This window comes from Cetorhinus maximus, chromosome 21 (assembly GCF_964194155.1).
Source record: "Cetorhinus maximus chromosome 21, sCetMax3.hap1.1, whole genome shotgun sequence".
Lineage (NCBI taxonomy): Eukaryota > Metazoa > Chordata > Chondrichthyes > Lamniformes > Cetorhinidae > Cetorhinus > Cetorhinus maximus.
In genome coordinates, this window is record NC_135899.1 from 36,265,664 (window position 1) to 36,285,704 (window position 20,041).

Genomic DNA, 20,041 nt, shown 5'->3' on the forward strand with positions numbered 1-20,041 from the left:
CAGGTTGTGGCCAGGAGTTCATGCTAGTTTGTGTCGGTTTAATCAGTGTAATCCAGCTGAAATTGATCGTATCACAAATTTTAAATGTAAGTTACGTTAAGTGTAAATTGAACATTCACAATCTTTAACACTGGTTTATGAAACATCACCCAGGAAACTGGTACCAATCACAGAAACGACCACGGCCCTAGATGGGAATAATGAGAGTGGTAAGTTTCTGCCGATTGTGTCTGTTTGAGGCGGCTCTTCAAATTAAACTCAGGGTTTTTGGGCGTTCAGGCACCAACAGTCAGTCATGTTCATGACTCCAGTCATAATTGGTCAGCAATTATTTCAGCAAACTACAGGCCCACAGATAATAGTTTATTTCAGTTGTGTCACATAAACAGGAGAAATAGTTAAAATAGTTTAATATAAGCATAATTACATTATTACCTCAATAATATTGTTCAGAGTTTCTGCTTAGTTTTTTCATTTATATTAGAGTTTAAAATGGTGAACTGTCTCTCTATCCCTCTCATTTTTATAATGCTGGAGGAGAGAGAGATTAGGAGGAAAGAGGAGTAGAGATAAGAGGAGAAGAGAAGGAGAGGTGGGAGAAGGGAGAGAGAGACATATACTATGTCTGGAGGACTCACCCATTGTAACACCTACAGGGCTGCTGTGCGAACCTCCTACCACTGGGTCCACCATGTCTGGAGGACTCCTCCGATGATAAAGCTGGAAGAAGTGTGATTGGGCTGTAAGTGTAGTGAGAACTTCAGTCATTTGTTGAGCTTCATGAACCAGTGACTCATTCCTACAGGTGAGAGGCTGTTCTTGTGTGAGGAGGGCTGCACAGGATCGTACAATCTCCCAACACAGAAGGTCCAAATTTTACAACCAGCTGCAACACAATGATAGTTGCAGCAAAATAAACTATTCATTTGTGAGATCTGCGACTGAGCCTTTACCTTCTGCACAGTCATCAACACTTGCAAAAGACTTAAGTATCTGCACTGGAGAAGACATTCAATTGTGAAGTTTGTAACAAGGGATTTGCACAATTACCAGGCCTGGTGAGACATACATGGGAAGAAACCATTCACGCATGAGGTGTGTGAAAAATCATTCTCTTTGAGTCATCGACCCTCCGAGTAAACTCTACCAGCCTGAATACAAACAAAATCAGACATCCCCTTCAAATCTCAATGTCCACTTGTCAAGCAGGGATGGAACCAGACTGGTTGCCATGGTGATTTGATGTATTAATCAGATACCCATAGGGAGTTCCCTCTGATTCAGGACAACAGCAATTCTGATTGGCCAGAATCCCACTGTTTAATCCATCACCCACAAGATTTCAGTCGAAGATTGAGTGTCCTCAACATTAATAATTCACCTTTTTTGGGTGTATTTGCTGCAATTTTACGGGAGGTTCCAATCTAGTGAGACCTTGTGATTGACAGCTGAGTGGGCCAATGGCCCTCTTCTCCCAAACACAGACAGTGAGTGAGAAAACCCCAGCAGCTAGCAAGTAATGTCAGGATCAACGAGATTTGCAACAGCTTCGGCTGAAAGTCAGCTGACATATCAGGAGATGGTGTGATTGTGTCTTTATTATTTTACACAATCTGATCAGCTTAGAAAATTGGGCTGATTGTGGATTCTGTTCATTTGTGTATTTTCATTGAAATTAACCACATTGTTTGGACTGAAGTTGGACCTCAACTCAATGGGATACTTTGCAATCCACAGCTCATAAAGACACGTGACGGCACATGTCAGCGTGTGTGATACGACAACAGTGGATATACACAGCAGGTGTGTGTGTGTGTTATGAACCCTGGGTCACACTCTCATTTACCGAGTGGTCAGTAATGCTGTTATCTGGGTCACCGGGTTGAAGTTGGATCAGAGAGAACATTTAGCACAAAATCAGAAAATGATAACACTTGTCCATCTGAGACTCCACGAAGTAAGATCAGATATGATTTGGCCAGAGTGGACTGGGAGCAGCTACTTTTAGGTAAATCTGCGTCAGAGCAGTGGGACTCATTCAAGATGGAAATAGGGAGAGTACAGGGCCAACATATTCCAGTAAAGATAAAGGGTGGGACCAACAAATCCAGGGAACCCTGGATGTCGAGGGATATACAGGATTGGATAAAGAGAAAAACGGAGGCTTATGGCAGATAATGAGGGCTCAAAACAGCAGAAGCCATAGAGGAGTATAGAATGTGTAGGGGGGAACTTAAAAAGGAAATTAGGAGAGCAAAAAGGGGGCATGAAAAAACATTGGCAGGTAAAATAAAGGAAAATCCAAAGTTATTTTACAAGTGTATTAAGAGTAAGAGGATAACTAGGGAAAGAGTAGGGCCAATAAGGACCATAGTGGTAATTTGTGTGTGGAGCTGGAAGACATAGGTCGGGTTTTAAATGAATACTTCGTGTCGGTGTTCACAAGTAAGAGGGTTGACGTGGGTATGGAAATCAGGCAGAAGGACAGTGATATAATTAAAGAAATTAGCATAGAAAGGGAGAAGATTCTAAATAGTCTGGCAGGCTTAAAAGTAGATAAATCTCCAGGCCCTGATGAAATGTATCCCAGGCTGTTGAGTGAGGCAAGGGAGGAGATAGCAGGCGTGCTGGCAATAATTTTCAATATCTGGCCACAGGAGAGGTGCCAGGACTGGAGGACAGCCAATGTGGTACCGTTATTCAAGAAGAGAGGAAGGGATAAGCCAGAAAACCACAGGCCAGTCAGTCTAACCTTAGTGGTGGGAAAACTATTGGAAGCAATTCTGAGGGACAGAATTAATCTACACTTGGAGAGGCAGGGATTAATCGAGGACAGTCAACATGGTTTTGTTAAGGGGAGGTCATGTCTGACCAATTTGATTGAATTTTTCGAAGAGGTGATCGGGACCAGGTATGTAGATGAGGGCAATGCATTTGACGTAGTCTACTTGGACTTCAGCAAGGTCCCGCATGGGAGATTGATAACTAAGGTAAGAGCCCATGGGATCCAAGGCAATTTGGAAAATTAGATCCAGAATTGGCTGAGTGATAGGAAGCAGGGGGTGATGGTCGAGGGGTGTTTTTCTGACTGGATGCCTGTGTCCCGTGGGGTCCCACAGGGATCGGTGTTGGGTCCCTTGCTGTATGTGGTATATATAAACAATTTAGACTTGAATGTAGGTGAGTTGATCAGTAAGTTTGCGGATGAAACAAAAATTGGTGGGGTGCTAATTAGTGCGGAGGATAGCCTTAGATTACAGGCGGACATAGATGGGCTGGTCAGATGGGCTGATCAGTGGCAAATGGAATTTAATCTGGATAAGCGTGAGGTGATGCACTTGGGCAGGACAAACGAGGCACAGGAATACACGATGAATGGTAGGACCCTGGGAAGTACCAAGGATCAGAGTGTGTGCATGTCCAGAGGAGATTTACCATGATGTTGCCTGGGCTGGAACGTTTTAGTTATGAGGAGAGATTGGACGGACTGGGGTTATTTTCCTTGGAGCAGAGGAGATTGAGGGGTGACATGATTGAAGTGTATAAAATTATGAGGGGCATAGATAGGAAGGAACTTTTCCCCTTGTTGGAGGGATCAATAACCAGGGGTCATAGATTTAAGGTAAGGGGCAGGAGGTTTAGAGGGGATGTGAGGAAGAATTTTTTCACCCAGAGGGTGGTGGGAATCTGGAACTCACTGCCGGAAAGGGTGGTAGAGGCAGAAACCCTCATAACATTTAAGAAGTATTTGGATTTGCTCTTGCGAAGCTATGGCATACAAGGCTATGGGCCTCATGCTGGAAAATGGGATTAGAATAGTCAGGTACTTGTTTGACCAGCACAGACTTGATGGGCCGAAGGGCCTTTTTCTGTGCTGTAGACTTCTATGACTCTATAAGTGCCCAGTGGACACGATTCTGGAGCACTGCCAGACCTGTGGAGCCAAAGTCTGCAGATATGGTGCCAATCTGTTACACTCAACATGTCCTTAAAGCCTTTATCCCACTATAAGCAGTATAACGATTCTGTCATCCCAGAATGCACACTGGACCCTTGGACCAACATCATCTAAGGCAAGGGATGGGAATTCAGCCCCAGCCCATAGAGCCAGTCCGTTCAGTAGTGGAGGGGAGATCATGAGGAGAATGGTAAGAGGAGGCATCCTCAAGGTTGCTGGGCTCATTGATACTGCTCCTTCCATCTCCATAATTGTCACTGTCTTTAATTATCAGTCAGATTTTTCCTTGTCTTTTTCCTTTCTGTGAAATTTTGCTCTCCATTTGTTTGCGTTGGTGTCCCGCTTCCTTCATCCTCCATGAACTCCTGTCCCCTTCTCTCCCTCTCTGTATGTACACAGGATCTGTAATATCGGGCATTCTGCTGAGAGAGCTGGAATCATGAACATAAGAAATAGGAGCTGAAGGAGACCATTCAGCCCCTCAAACCTGTCCGACCATTCAGTACGATCATGAAGCTGATTTCCTGCATCAGCTCCACTTTTCTGCCACCTCCCCATTTCACCCTCGATTATCTGAAAGACCAAAAGGACCTGTCCCGGCCTTGATTATATTCAATGACTGAACATCCACAGACGTCTGGGATAGAGAATTCCAAAGATTCACAACTATCTGAGGGAAGACATTTCCCCCCATGGAAAGAGCCCATTAGTTTTAGCTTGAGAATCAGCATCCCTGAAGGCACGGACTGGACATTAACTCTGTGGAATATTCCATTACTTCAGGAAGCTCTTCACTCCTGACTGTTCCCAGCAAGGATGCACTAAGGTGGGCCTTTTTAATATTATTTATAAATAAACAGTCTCTTCCCCAACCCCCCACCCCTCTCCCAGTTACAACAACCCTCCTATTTCAATAGAGAAAAAAAAGAAAAGCAAATTGGGATCTCGGTACCACCATTGGCGGATCCGGAGGGACTCTTCTCCTCCCTCTCGGAGGACAAGATGGTGGAGGATCCAGTGCAGGTAAAGGAGCTCCAGCTGTGACTGCGAGAAACAGACAATGTAAGAGGGAGGGAAAGGGAATGTGATAGGCAATGTGAGAGGAAGGGGTAAAGAGAGAAAGACAGAGGAATGTAAGAAAGAGATATATGAAGGAGGTGAAGACTGGGGTGAGGAGGAGGCCACTCAGGGCAAGAGAGAGAGAGGGTTTAGAAAACAGGCAACACTTTCTCTGATCTGCTGTCAAACACATTCGAGGCTACACATCCCACACTGAGTTATCAGTTTGAAAGCCTCCAAGGATGAAGAATGCTATTCCCACACTAGAAATCTCTGTCAAACGTTTACCGGGGAACTGAGACAGCAGCTGCAATAAGTGAGGTTTTATTCAGATGGGACAATGACAAGTTTAAATCCCCACCTGATCTGCTGCTCAAAGTCACCTCCGTTTCACCGGTCAGTTTCCCAAGCTTCAGGAAACTCATGTTGCCCCAGAAATATTTGGATTGGCTGTGAGAGACGTCAATCAGAGAGCCCACCCACTCTGCCCATTCTCTCCTCTTCCTCTTCTACAGCTGCTTCACTTCCTATAGGGACTGAAAACCAAGTGAGGAGATGGTGAGTTCTTGATGTCAACGATGAAGTCACGATGATGCTGGTGAAACAGGACTTGGAGCAACCCTCATGCAGCAAGGACAACCAGTTGTGTTTCCATCTAGAACATTTATGCAAACTGAATGACACTAGGTACAGATTGAGAAAGAATGCCTGTCTATTGTCTTTACATCTCAACCAGTGCCTGTTTGGGAGAGAGAAAGTGATGGTAGAGTCTGACCACAAGCCACTTCAAAGCATCTTTTTCAGACCACTTCTATCTGCTCCAAACTGTATGCAAAGAATGTTATTTCATTTGCAGAGATATCACTTGGAAGTGAAGACCCGAATGCTTCAAAGATTGTGTGAAATGCATGTGTTGGAACAGACCAGAACGAACAGTTTTTTTGTTCATGTATGAGCATTTTCATTATGGGCTATGTGTAGTGTTCAATGCTTTGATTGATCTGTGTTTGATTATGTCAGTCATTCTCTGATCTTTGTAACTGTACTTGATTGCTTAAGTCTATGGGTGGAACTGGCAAGTTAATTATGTCGAAAAGCTTCAAGAGAAAAGCTTCTGGCAGAGACCAATATGTGTATAGAATCCTGTAATTTATGAGATTTTTTAAAGTACTGTAAATAAACCTGTTTAGAGTTTGAACCCTAGTGTCATCTCTGCATTGTTCTGAGATAAAGCAGGTACATAAGATTTACAGCAAACTGGTGCATACATAACTATGTTTATGGTGTAACTTGCTAAATCTCTGCGGTCTCTATCCTAACTCACACACCTATTGCCCCTGCTCACTGACCTACACTGGTTCCCAGTCCCCCAGTGCCTCCAATTTAAAATTCTTATGCTCCACTACAAATTGCTCCATAGCTTCATGCCTTCCATATCTTTGTCAGCTCTAACCCCATCTCCCTCCGAGATCTCTGCACTCCTCCAATTCAGGTCTTTAGTCCATCTGTCCAGTCCCACTGCCTTCACCCAACCATCGACACCCATGTCATCCAGGCTCCATGCTCATGAATTCCCTCCTTAAACCTCTCTGCATCTTTATCTCTCTCCCCTCCTTTAGGACCCTCCTTAAACCCCATCTCTCTGATGATATTTTTGGTCATCACCTCCTAATATCTCCTTCTTTGTCTCGGTGTTAGCTTTTCTCTGATTACGTCTCTATGAAACACTTTGGGATGTTTGACTATATTAAAGTGCTCTATAAATACAAGCTGTTGTCCTCTCACATTCCTTCCAATCCTCAAGGTACTGACCTGGGGTACAGACTGTGGACATTGACTGGCCTCTAGTGCTCTGTTCGAGTGGCCATTCAGCATGTGTAGACCCAGACAGTGAATGTTGGGAGACAATGGAGTCTGTCACATCCGAGACACATCCTGCCCTCTCCCTGACTTCCCAGCTGGGGTCACTGATGAGGAACGGGATTCCCAGCTGATACTCCCCCTCCATAGACCAGAGATGCTGAGACTAATTGAAGTCCCTCCATTACTACCCCAGGAATGGCTCCTCCCCCGGGTTCTTGTGCTGGTAGATCAGAAGCTGAAGCTTTTCTAACCACTGAGTGTCTGGTTGCCTTCTTGGTCAGAGTGACAGTCAGTGAGTGACTTGTATACAGGAGCTTCTATGCATATTGTGACTTTTTTTGGTAATGTTTGGTGATTTGGTCAAAGTTTAAATTAGCCTTCTTGAAATGATTGGACTGCTGGTGGGAGAAGTTTGATACCGACACTGCTGAGATAGACAGTGCTTTAGAACAAGTTCCCATGTAAGCACTGGAGGGTAAACAACAAAGACAACTCTCAGTGTAACGGATGCAGGTGACCCGGCTCCAAGTCCGTGTGGAGACGACAGTGTATGGTGAGAGAGGAGTAGGTGAAACATCCTGGTACACGTCACACCGGAAGGGTTTGTCTCCCGTGTGGGTTCACTGATGTTCCAGGAGATCTGACAACTGTGTGAAGGCTTCATCACATAACTCACAGCGATAGGGTTTCTACCCTGTGTGAGTGTGTTGATGGACCAGGAGATATGCTGACTGTATGAAAGCCTTGTCACACACCTCACATCTGAATGGTTTCTCTCCTGTGTAAATCCACTGGTGCTTCAGGAGATCAGAGGAGTGGATAAAAGCCTTGTCACAAACATTGTACATTAAGAGTCTCTCCCTGTGCAAATCCTCTGGTGTCCCTGGAAGTTTGAAGATGCATGAAAGCTTTATTGTAAACCACACATTTGAAGTCCTACTTCCCCATGTGGATTGTCTGATGTCTCGTGCAGCTCAATAACTGCATGAAGGCTTTGTCACACACGTCGCGCCTGAATGGTTTCTCCCCTGTGTGAATGTGTTGGTGTCCATGAAGATTTGTTAAATGCGAGAACGATTTGTCGCACACTTCGCACGTGAATGGTTTCTCATGTGTAAATGTCTTGATATGCATGGAGATTTATTAACTGCGAGAACGATTTGTCACAAACTTTGCACATGAATGGTTTCTCCCTTGCGTGAATGTATTGGTGAATGCGGAGGTTAGATGCTTGAGAGAATGATTTGTCACACCTCACACCTGAAGGGTTTCTCCCCTGTATGAATCCTCTGGTGTAACAGAAACTTTGTAGATGTTGTGAAAGCTTTCTCGCAAACCTCACATCTGAAGGGGTTCCCCCCTGTGTGGATTCTCTGATCGACCAGGAGGCCAGATAACTGCTTGAAGGCTTTGTCACAATCCTTGCATCTGAAGGGCTTCTCCCCTGTATGACTGTGTAGATGTGCCTGTAGATTTGAAGAATCTGAGAATGATTTCTGACACACCTCACACTTGAATGGTTTCTTTTCCACGTAGCTGTCCTTGTGTTAACAGTTATACAAGAGATGTACCTTCTGTGTTTGGAGATTTCATGAGCCTGTAAAGCCCTCCTCACACTCAACAGCCTCTAACCTGTAGAAAGAAGTCGGTGGTTCATGAGACTCAATGAATCATTGAAGCTCTCACCACACTTTGAGCCCACTCACACTTCTGCCCAGCCTCACCCTGACCGATCGCCCACAGCCAAACCTTCGGAAAGGTTAGGTTTGATAGAAGGTTCCTCATCACTGACCATTTTCAGATCTGATGATTTGTCAAAGCTCCCCTGACTCGACCGATTTCCAGATGAAGGTTTCACTGCCCAACCTTCTCTGTGTTGAGCAATGCTGCGAAGGGACTGGATGGCTTCCCACAGTTGTTCTTTGGGTGATGGTCAGATTTTTTGCGGTGTGTATCTTCTCTGTATCCTCTGGTGTACCAGTGTAATCCTTCTGTAAAACAAGGAAAGGAAACATGATTTCCTCCAACTCCCTCTCCTCCTTTGCTGAAGGGGCTGACTCCTCAGTTACAGACTGTTCCACAATGAGTGCCAGTCTGCTATTCCCCTGTGTGGGGGATCAGATACAAGTACTTTCTTTTTCCTCATTTGACTGTCACACACCCTCTGTTTCCAGCAGGGATACTGGATAGTGACCAGGAGCAGACAATTTGGCTATTTTCTTTCCTCCACCCAGCACCCCCATCTTCCCAGGCACCATGAGGGCAATGGAAAAGACAGCCTGGGTGGAGTATAAAACGGGCTATCAATTCACTATGAGTTTCAGGCTGTTAGTAAAGACCAGTTTTGCCCTTGGAGTATGTGCTTAATATAAAAAACACTCAGGAGAAATGTTAATTCAATTAAGATTTTGAAATTTCTCCCCTTGTTTTCCAAAATTATTTGACGAAAACACGCTGGGCAGGAAGTGCTAGAAGCTAAGGAAAATATTGCTTCAGTGTAGCTGATTGAAGGGTTCTGGTTTATCCTGGTGAAATTAGATACACTGCACTCGCTCAGACTGCACATCCCAAATTCAGCTATCAGCCACAGTACTGGGAAAAACTATCAAATCCAAGCCCAGGCTTTTGGGAAAGGCCGAGGCCTTCAGGTAATATCTTTAACAAAGGCGTTAAAAGACATTTTAATATGTGTGTCTCCAGCTGAATTGCTCTGGAGTTTACAGTGATAGGAAGGGACAAGGCCATGGGGAGATTTGAAAACAAGGATGAGAATTTTAAAATTGAGGTGTTGCTTGACCAGGAGCCAATGTAGATCAGCGAGCACAGGGGTGATTGGGGAATGGGTCTTGGTGTCAGTTAGGACATGGGCAGCAGAGTTTTGGAGGAGCTCAAGTTTACAGTGCAAGATATGAGAGCAGCCAGGAGAGCATTGGAATAGTTGAGTCTAGAGCCTATAAAGGTATGGGGTTTCTGCAGCAGATGAGCTAAGGCAGAATGTCATTGGACCCTCCTGTGAGTGTAGTGTCCCTCTTTCTGGCCATCATAGAGAAATGACAGTGAGAGCCAGGGAAGGTAACAGAGAACCCTTCAGAGAATCATACAGAATCCTTGGGCTGAATCTTGCGTTCCAAGGTCAGGTGCGCGCCTGAGCCGAAAGCACGTAAAATTGCGCGAAAAGTCAGCGTGTGTGCGTCCTTTGCTGACAATCAATAAAAGAGAAGCTAACCTAGTCTGCCAACACCACTTTTACTTTTACAAGCCTTCGTTGCATCTGGCACCTATTCATACCATGCAGCCAACTCAGCTCATTTAAGTCAAATAAATGCTTGTTACTTCACAAGAGCAAACAAAAAACAAACCAATTGTCCATCGCTAACACAAGAGTCAAAATAATTAACACAAAAAATGTCACCCTGACACACCCCTGCTGTGCTCAAGGTGCCTTCACCTCACGTCTGCAAGCCTCCCCTCACTGACAGTGGCTTTGGAGGCAGCCTGCTGGCTCTAATGACCTTGGCGGTCATCCTCTGGCCACCAGAGCTGAGGAGGCTCCGCCTGGGAGGGTGCATCTAGCCCCATGGCTGGGCACTCCTCCGTCGTCGCGGCATCATCAGGCAGAAGGGTGGAGGAGCTGCTGCTCTCATCCAGAGCGCCCTAAGAGAATTCCATAGAGATGACAGGTAGCTTGTCTGCCAGTGTGGGGTGCATTTGCACCTCCCTATTCATCATTGATGGATGGGGACCTAGCAGAGAGTCTAGGTGCCTCATCCATCAAGATTACTGCCTGTGTGAGGGCTCGATGGTCTGAGTGTAACCCCAGGAACCCCTGAGTCTGCTCCAGAAGCTGCCTCTCCATGAGAGGCGCCACTCTCTCAATGGAGGAGGCTGTGCGCTCGGTGTTAAGGATCAACGCAGAACTCATACTCCACATGGACTCCTCCATGACGGAGACCATGGCATGCAGGCCCTTATGGATCTCCGCCAGTTCTCCCCACTGGACATCCAGCATCTGCCATCTGATGGATGACTCCAGAGGCTCGTTATCTGCCTCGGACGCAGTATGGTCCTGGTTCTCAGCTGTGCTCCATCGGCTCCCTGGGACCTCTCTGCCTCTGCCAGCACCTCATGTGAATGTGATGTGCCCTCACCGCTGTGCATTACCCGTGGAGCCAAATACCTAATGCCCACCGACGTGTGAGTCTCTGCGCTGGTGCCTGGTTCCGAGACGGTGTGACGCTGGTGCAGGTGCGATGTTTTCCTCGGAGCTCAATGTGGGATCCTTGGGTTGCCGGTGGTTCCTGCAGATGGCATATCTGTGGGAGGAAGGCAAAAGATCAGTATATTCAATCAACAAAGTCACAAGCATGCTAGGCGAGCTGAGAAGACAGTGGAGACCTGCTGCATGGTGCCATCTGCATTGGAGCTTCGATGGGCTCTCTGGCTACGACAGTTCAGTTTCTGATGAGAGGAGCCCGTTGTGTTTCCAGTACCCACTGCACATGCATCTGTCACCTGCACTCTTATCTTCATCCAAGACCCGTGACCAGAGGAGCGAGTTGGCTGGTGGCATTCCAGCTCCCTTTGGCAGCCATCAGTTTGCAGCAGCTTCCTATCTCTTGTAGAGTGCTAGCTCTTTGCAGGGGTGGCCTTGAAATATGACACCCAGTTTACTGAAGGCCTGTGATGACGGTGAGTGGGGGGGCAGGGTGGGGGCGCAGCAGGTGAATCAGAGGCTGCCCCGCGAGTGATCCGGCGTGTTTCCTGGGAATGCATGATTGATGATGCGGGATTGGGACGATACGGCATGAAAAGCCGTCTTTGCGGCCAGCGAGTAATACCTCCTCTCTCCTGCCCACGACCGCACTTGGTGCAAATCTGGGATGATTCCACAATGAATATATTCAAGATTGAGATTGATGGATTTCTGGATGAGGGAATAAGGGATATGGGGATAGTGTGGGAAGATGAGATTGAGGTAGAAGATTAGCCCTGATCCTATTGAATGGTGCAGTAGGCCAAATGGTCTACTTCTGCTCCTGTTTCTTATGTTATGTTCATCATGTTCTCTGGGTCATTATAGCTCTTATTTCATTCTTATGCAGCAAATCAGTAACCAACATGATCAATTTAATAAAATAATTTGAGATCATTAACATGCTGGACAGGGTCCATGGAGGTTTGTCTGTACGGACTTCCAGAAGGTATTTGATCACGTTCTGCACAGGAGATTATTCACCAAGATGAACGTGCAGGGAATTGGAGGGAACCTTGTGACATGGGTTGATAATTTGTTTGCGAGATAGGAGACAGAGAGTAGGGATAAAGGGAATGTTCTCCCATTGTCAGTATGTGCCCAGTGGTGTTTCCGAGGGATCTCTACTAGAGACTCAGCTTTTCATTATATTGACCAATTACTTTGATGGAGGAACAGGATGGGGTAGTTTACTGATGACATTAAGTTAGGTGACACAGTAAGTAATGAAGATGGGAGTGGAAATTTGCAAAGGGACATTGACAGATTAAGTGAGAGGACCAAACTGCAACAGCTGGAGTTCAATGTGGGAAAGTGGGAGATCGTTTATTTTGAACCTCAGGAAGATAAATCAGGGCATTTTCCAAATGGTGAAAATCTCAGAACTGTTTTGAGTCCAGTATGTTCCGAAGAAGAGTCATATTGAATTCGAAATGTTACCTCTGATTCTTTCTTTACAGATGCTGCCAGATCTGCTGAGTTTTTCCAGCTCTTTCTGTTTTTTATTTCAGATCTCCAGCATCCACAGTATTTTGCTTTGTTTTGCTGAAGCAAACTTATAAAAAAAATCTGTGACTGATTAAAGCAGTTTTATTGAAGGGTGGTACATTGTGATCTGATTGGCTTCATGATCAATGCAGTGTGTAAACATTTACAGGATAATTTCTTCACTCGTTTTACATGTTTGTGTTTTAATAAATGGTGGGTGGGGTTTGTACAGAGAACCCAGAGTCTGAGGGTTTATTCGTGTGACTCTGACAAGAAAATTAAACCCTGATGCCCTAGCCAAAATGGATCCTGCACTCAACATCATAAAAACAGATTATCTGGTCATTATCACATTGCTGTTTGTGGGAGCTTGCTGTGCACAAATTGGCTGCCACATTTCCTACATTACAACAATGACTACACTTCATAAAACACTTCATTGGCTGTAAAGTGCTTATGGATGCCCTGAGTTTCTGGAACTTGGTATAGAAATGCAATTCTTTCTTTGGGAAACATTATGCTTCCTGTGAACTGGAAATTATAAACCCATTGATGACAGTGACATTGACCAATGTATTGAGTACAGGACTTTTACTGGAGGCTCTTGAGTATTTCAGTGAATAGGAGCACACCATGCTGATAAATCAGGTAGTTTGGGTTGAACTAAAAAATAAATTTACTTCCAGTTCCAGTTATAAATCTATACAGAAGATTGATAAAACAGCAGACAAACAACATAATATTCAGCTTACACCAAACTTTGAATCAACCAAATTAACAAACCATTTGAAAGAGACTCAAGATCTTCCCCAGAGCATGAAATGAAACTTGGAAGAGTGTAAGGTGAACATATCACACTGTTAATACATCGAGGTATGATGGGCTGAGGGAACTCGGGTCTGTAGAGATTCACCCCCACTCCCTCACCATACTCAGACAGGAGAGTACAAACATTCCCTGTGGTATTAGTCAAACACCCATCACCTGAAGAGATCTGTCTATAATTCACATCACCAACTAAAGCAGGGTCTGATTCTATTCCATAGCCACTCTTGCGAGCTGGCTTACTTTACTGACACAAAGACTACACATATACTACAGATGGAAGTTTCTTTAAAACCCCAACAATTGTGTGAAGGCTTTATTACAGAACTCGCAACGATAGGGTTTCTCCCGTGTGAGTGCATTGTTGGACTGTGTGAAAGCCTTGTCACAAAATCACACCTGAAGAGTTTCTCCCGTGTGGATCCTCTGGTGCCCATGAGGGTCAAAGACATCACAAAAGCTTTACCGTAAATCTCACACTTGAAGCATTACTTTCCTGTGTGGATCCTCTGGTGGAGCAGGAGGTTTGATGAATTTGCGAAGCCTTTGTCACAGAGCTCACACCTGAATGGTTTCTCCTGTGTAGGTCCTCTGGTGCCTCAAGAGGTTGGATGACTGTGTAAAAGCCTTTTAACAAACCTCACACATAAAGGGATTCTCCCCTGTGTGAATCGTCTGGTCTATTAGGAAGAACGTGGACCTTTTGAAGATTTCGACACACACCTCACAGTCGAACATCTTTTCCTCATTGTGGATGCATCGGTATTTCATGATTGATGAGTTTATGAACATTTTGGTCACACACCTCACGCTTCGACGGTTTCTCTCATGTGAATGCGCCGATGATACACCAACCCTGATAATTGTGCAAAGCCCTTATTACACACCTCACACTTGAATGGTTTCTCCCCAGTGTGAACGCGTTGGTGTTGCAGCAGTGTCGATGGCAGTGTGAAGGCTTGGTCACATAGTTCACATTTGAAGGGTTTCTCCCCTGTGTGAATCCTCTGGTGTCTCAGGAGATCAGCAGATCGGGTGAAAGCCTTATCACAATCCTCACACCTGAATGGCTTCTCCCCTGTGTGAACGCGTTGGTGTGTGCGGAGGTTCGGTAACTGTGAGAATGATTTGTCGCACACTTCACATGTGAATGGCTTCTCCCCTGTGTGAACGCGTTGGTGTGTGTGGAGGTTCCATAACTGTGAGAACGATTTGTCGCACACCTCGCATGTGAACGGTTTCTCCCCTGTGTGAATGTGTTGGTGTTGCAGCAGCGCTGATGGCTGTGTGAAGGCTTGGTTACAAACCTCACACTTGAATGGTTTCTCCCCTGTGTGAATGCGCTGGTGATTCACCAGGGTTAATAATCGTGCAAAGTTCTTGTTACACACCTCACATTTGAATGGCTTATCCCCTGTGTGAATGTGCTGGTGATTCAGGAGTGACGATGAGTTTGTGAAGGCTTTGTCACACAGCACACACTTGAACAGTTTCTCCCCAGTGTGCATGCGTTGGTGTCTGCGGAAGTGAGATGAGTGTGAGAATGCTTTCTCGCACACCTCACATTTGAATGGCTTTTCCCCTGTGTGAATGCGCCGATGATACATCAGACCCGATGATTGTGCAAAGCCCTTGTCACATACTTCACACTTGAATGGCCTCTCCCCTGTGTGAATGCGCCGATGATACATCAGACCCGATGATTGTGCAAAGCCCTTGTCACACACCTCACACTTGAATGGCTTCTCCCCTGTGTGAATGCGCCGATGATACATGAGACCCGATGAATGTGCAAAGCCCTTGTCACACACCTCACACGTGAATGGCTTCTCCCCTGTGTGAATGCGCCGATGATATATTAGACCTGATGACTGTGCAAAGGCCTTGTCACACACCTCACACTTGAATGGCTTCTCCCCAGTGTGAACACATCGGTGTTTCACAAGTGTCGCTGAATATGCGAAGGCTTGATCGCAGACCTCACAGTTGAATGGCTTCGCTTCCATGAAGCTGTCCTTGTGTGAAATATTGGACAGCAGATGCATCTTGTGTGTTAGGAGATCATATGAGCCTGTGGAGCCCTCCTCACACGCCTTACACTTAAACAGCTTCTCACCTATAGGAATGAGTCAGTGATTCATGAGGCTTGATGAATGATTGAAGCTTTCACCACACTTGGAGCCACTCACACTTCTTCCCAGCCTCACCCTGACCGATCGCCCACAGCTGAACCTTCAGAAAGGTTGGTTCTGATGGAAGGTTCCACACCACTGACCAGTTTCAGATCTGATGATCTGTCAAAGCTCCCCTGACCCAACAGATTTCCAGATGATGGTTTCACTGCCCAACCTTCTCTGTGTTGAGCAATGCTGTGAAGGGACTGGATGTCTTCCCACGGTTGTGCAGTTTTCCTTGGGTTATGGTCAGGATCTATCTGCGGTGCCTATCCTCTCTGTATTCTCTGGTGTAGTATGGTGCAATCCTTCTGTAAAACAGGAAAAGGAAACGTGATTTCCTCCAACTCCCTCCCCTCCTTTGCTGAAGGGGCTGACTCCTCAGTTAGAGACTGTTCCACAGTGAGTGTCAGTCTGCTATTCCCCTGAATGGGGGCAAGTCCTTTCTTTTTCCTCACTTGACTGTCACACACCCACTGTTTCCAGCAGGGACACTGGATAGTGACCAGGAGCAAACAATGTGGCTACTTTCTTTCCATCCAGCCCCCATCTTCCCAGGCACCGTGAGGACAATGGAAAAGACAGTGGAAAAGGAGTGGAAAACGGGCTATCAATTCACTATGGGCTTGAGTCATGCTGGCAAAAACCAGTTTTACCCTTAGTGTATATGTTCAACATAAAAACACTCGTGGGAAATGTTAATTCAATGGAGATTTTGAAATTTCTTCCCTTGTTTTCTAAAATTATTTGGAGAAAACACTGGACAGGAAGTGCGAGAAGCTAAGGAAAATATTGCTTCAGTGTAGCTGATTGAAGGGTTCTGGTTTATCCTGGGAAATTAGATACACTGCACTCGCTCAGACTGCACATCCCAAATTCAGCTATCAGCCACAGCATGGGGCAAAACTATCAAATCCAATCCCAGGCTTTTGGAAAAGGCCCAGGCCTTCAGGTAAAATCTTTAAAGAAGGCATTAAAAGAGATTTCAATAAATGTGTCTCCGGCTTTTGCAGCCAAATTGCTGTGGATATTACAGAGATAGGGAGGGGCAAGGCCATGGAGGGATTTGAAAACAAGGATGAGAATTTTAAAATCAATGTGTTGCTTGACTGGGAGACAATGTAGATCAGCAAGCACAGGGGTGATTGGGGAATGGGTCTTGATGTCAGTTAGAACACGGGCAGCAGAGTTTTGGAGGAACTCAAGTTTACAGTGCAAGATGTGAGAGCAGCCAGGAGAGCATTGGAATAGTTGAGTCTAGAGCCTATAAAGGTATGAATGAGGGTTTCAGCAGCAGATGAGCTGAGGCAGGGCATCACTGGTCTCTCCTGTGAATGGAGCTTGCACCTCTTCCTATGCACAGTGTCCCTCTTCCTGACCAACATAGGTAAATGACAGTGAGAGCCAGGGATGGTAATGGAGAACCTTTCATAGAATCATACAGAATCATAGAATAGTGCGGCATAAAGGAGTGTGGCAATGCTGCACTGTCAGATTCATCTTTCAGATGAGATCTCAAACGAGGCTCTTTTGCTCTCTTTAAGGTGGGTGTAAAAGATCCCAAAGCACTATTTTGAAGAAGAACAGGGGAGTTATCTCTCAATCAACATCGCTAAAAACAGATTATCTTGTCATTATCATATTGCTGTTTATGGGAGCTTGCTGTGCGCACATTGGCTGCCATGTTTCCTACGTTACAACAGTAACCACACTTCACTGGCTGTAATGCACTTTGTAACATCAGGTGGTCATGAAAGACTCTATATAAATGCAAGTCTTTCTTTTTTCCCTTTTGGAGGAGGTTACAGAGATAGGGTGGTTGAAGGTCTTGGCGGGATCTGAAAAGACAGGAAACATCCAGATCCCAACACACAGACAGAACTGACCATTCACAGTCCACAGGATAATAACCAGCTCCCAACACACACACACACAACTCAACAATAGGAAATCAGTAAGAATCCTCAGACACTCTGCACCTCCCAGATAATTACACCTCACCTTCTCATATTCAGTAATGAGCCATCAACAAAAGTCAGCCTGTAAATCAGAAGGGAAATGCTTCCAATAAACACACTCAATATCCAACACACAGCTCCAGGCAAACAGTTCAGCACAAAGCACCGAGTAAACAGCTCTCTCAGCTGGATCTTCTCACACAGCATAAGGGGCATTTCCACAGCTGATTCCCCACAGGATAGTCAGGCTGCCTGAAGATTAGTGTGGATATTATGTGATGTAATTATTATAAATTGTGTTCGTTCACTCACCATCTCCTGAGTTGGTTTTGAGTCCCTACAGGAAGTGAAGCAGCTGTGGAACAGGAAGAGGAGGGAATGGGCAGAGTGGGTGGGGCTCTCTGATTGACGTCTCTCACAGCCAATCCAAATATCTCTGGAGGAACCTGAGTTTCCTGAAGTTTGGGAAACTGACCGGTGAAACGGAGGCGACTTTGAGCAGCAGATCAGGTGGGGATTTAAACTTGTCATTGTCCCATCTGAATAAAACCTCACTTATTGCAGCTGCTGTCTCAGTTCCCCCTGGTAAATGTTTGACAGAGATTTCTAGTGTGGGAATAACATTCTTCATCCTCAGAGACTTTCAAACTGAGAACATCAGTGTGGGATGTGTAGCCTCGGATGTGTTTGACAGCAGATTAGACGAAGTTAAAAACAAAAAGCTAAAAGCTACTGCGGATGCTGGAAATCCAAAACAAAAACAGAATTACCTGGAAAAACTCAGCAGGCCTGGCAGCATCGGTGGAGAAGAAATCAGTTAACGTTTCGAGTCTTCACGACCCTTCAGCAGAACTGAAGCATAGTTAGGAGAAAGGTGAAATATAAGCTGGTTTAAGGTGGGGGGCAGGGGGAGAGAAGTTGAGGGTGTGGTGGTTGTGGGGATAAGCAAGCAGTGATAGGAGCAGATAATCAAAAGATGTCACAGACAAAAGAATCAAAGAGGTGTTGAAGGTGGTGATATTTGTCTAAGAAAAGTGCTAATTAAGAATGGAAGACAGGACACTCAAGGTACAGCTCTAGTGGGGGTGGGGTGGAAAGACTAACAAAGTTTTAGTTTTAGATTTAAAAATAATGGAAATAGGTGGGAAAAGAAGAATCTATATAAATTATTGAAAAAAAAGGGAGGGGGGAGAAACGGGGTGGGGATGGGGGGAGGGGGGGTTTAAGATCTAAAGTTGTTGAATTCAATATTCAGCCCGGAAGGCTGTAAAGTGCCTAGTCGGAAGATGAGGTTCTGTTCCTCCAGTTTGCGTTGGGCTTCACTGGAACAATGCAGCAAGCCAAGGACAGACATGTGGGCAAGAGAACAGGGTGGAGTGTTAAAATGGCAAGCGACAGGGAGGTTTGGGTCTTTCTTGCGGACAGACCGCAGGTGTTCTGCAAGGCGGTCACCCAGTTTGCGTTTGGTCTCTCCAATGTAGAGGAGACCGCATTGGGAGCAACGAATGCAGTAGACTAAGTTAGGGGAAATGCAAGTGAAATGCAGTGTTGCCTGTCGCCCAAAACCTCTCTCTCTGGTGCTGAGTGGCCTCCTTCTCCCCCGACTCTCTACTTCTCCTTCTTTCGTGTACCTCTCTCTCTTTCTTTCTCTCCTCCCTCTCACATTGCCTCTCTCATATTCCCTCTCCCTCCCTTTGACCTTCCCTCTCTCCCTCCCACACTCCCTGTCTACCTCCTCCCCACCCTCCCTCCCTCTCACATTGCCTCTTTCTCTCTCTCCTTCCCTCAATCTCACAGTCACAACCAAACCTGCTTTACCTGCACTGGATCCTCCACCATCTTGTCCTCCCTCTCTCTTCCGAATCCGCCAATGGTGGTGCCGAGATCCCAATTCTCTTCATTTCTATTTCTTTTCTTTTGAAATAGGAGGGTTATTGAAACTGGGTGAGGGGTGGGGGTTGGGGAGGGGACTGTTTATTTGCAAATAGTATTAAAAAAATCCACCCCAGTGCATCCTCGCTGGGAACAGTCAGGAGTGAAGAGCGTTCTGAAGTAATGGATTGTTCCACAGGGTTAATGCCCAGTCCGTGCCTTCAGGAATGCTGAGTCTCAGCTCAAACTAATGGGCTCTTTCCATGGGGAGGAATGTCTTCCCTCAGATAGTTGTGAATCTTTGGAATTCTCTATCCCAGACGTCTGTGGATGCTCAGTCATTGAATATACTCAAGGCTGGGACAGATCCTTTTGGTCTCTCAGGGAATCAAGGGATATGGGGAGCAGCCCGGAAAGTGGAGTTGATGGAGGTGATCAGTCCCAAGATTGTATTGAATGGTCGGGCAGGTTTGAGGGGCCGAATGGTCTCCTTCTGCTCCTATTTCTTATGTTCAGGATTCCAGCTCTCTCAGCAGAATGCCCGATATTACAGATCCTGTGTACAGACAGGGAGGGAGAGAAGGGGGCAGGA

General features: G+C 45.7%; 3 protein-coding genes and 1 pseudogene across 9 annotated transcripts in view; 3 read left to right on the forward strand and 1 right to left on the reverse strand.

Moving 5' to 3' along the window:
* LOC144695253 (uncharacterized) overlaps window positions 1-20,041 on the forward strand; it is a 612,706-nt gene that overhangs the window by 374,747 nt on the left and 217,918 nt on the right. The gene's annotated exons all lie outside the window — the stretch shown is intronic.
* LOC144695461 (uncharacterized) overlaps window positions 1-20,041 on the forward strand; it is a 58,002-nt pseudogene that overhangs the window by 28,747 nt on the left and 9,214 nt on the right. The gene's annotated exons all lie outside the window — the stretch shown is intronic.
* Window positions 5,554-20,041, forward strand: part of LOC144695462 (uncharacterized) — a 106,610-nt gene continuing 92,122 nt past the window's right edge. The window contains exon 1 of the mRNA XM_078566346.1: window positions 5,554-5,575. The gene's annotated coding sequence lies outside the window, so the exon portion shown is untranslated. The remainder of the gene's footprint in view (window positions 5,576-20,041) is intronic.
* Window positions 12,707-20,041, reverse strand: part of LOC144695221 (uncharacterized) — a 91,354-nt gene continuing 84,019 nt past the window's right edge. For both annotated transcript variants that reach the window (XM_078566116.1, XM_078566115.1), the window contains exon 2: window positions 12,707-15,930. In XM_078566116.1, coding sequence (XP_078422242.1) covers window positions 14,252-15,490 — 1,239 coding nt within the window. In that variant the 5' untranslated portion in view covers window positions 15,491-15,930 and the 3' untranslated portion in view covers window positions 12,707-14,251. The remainder of the gene's footprint in view (window positions 15,931-20,041) is intronic.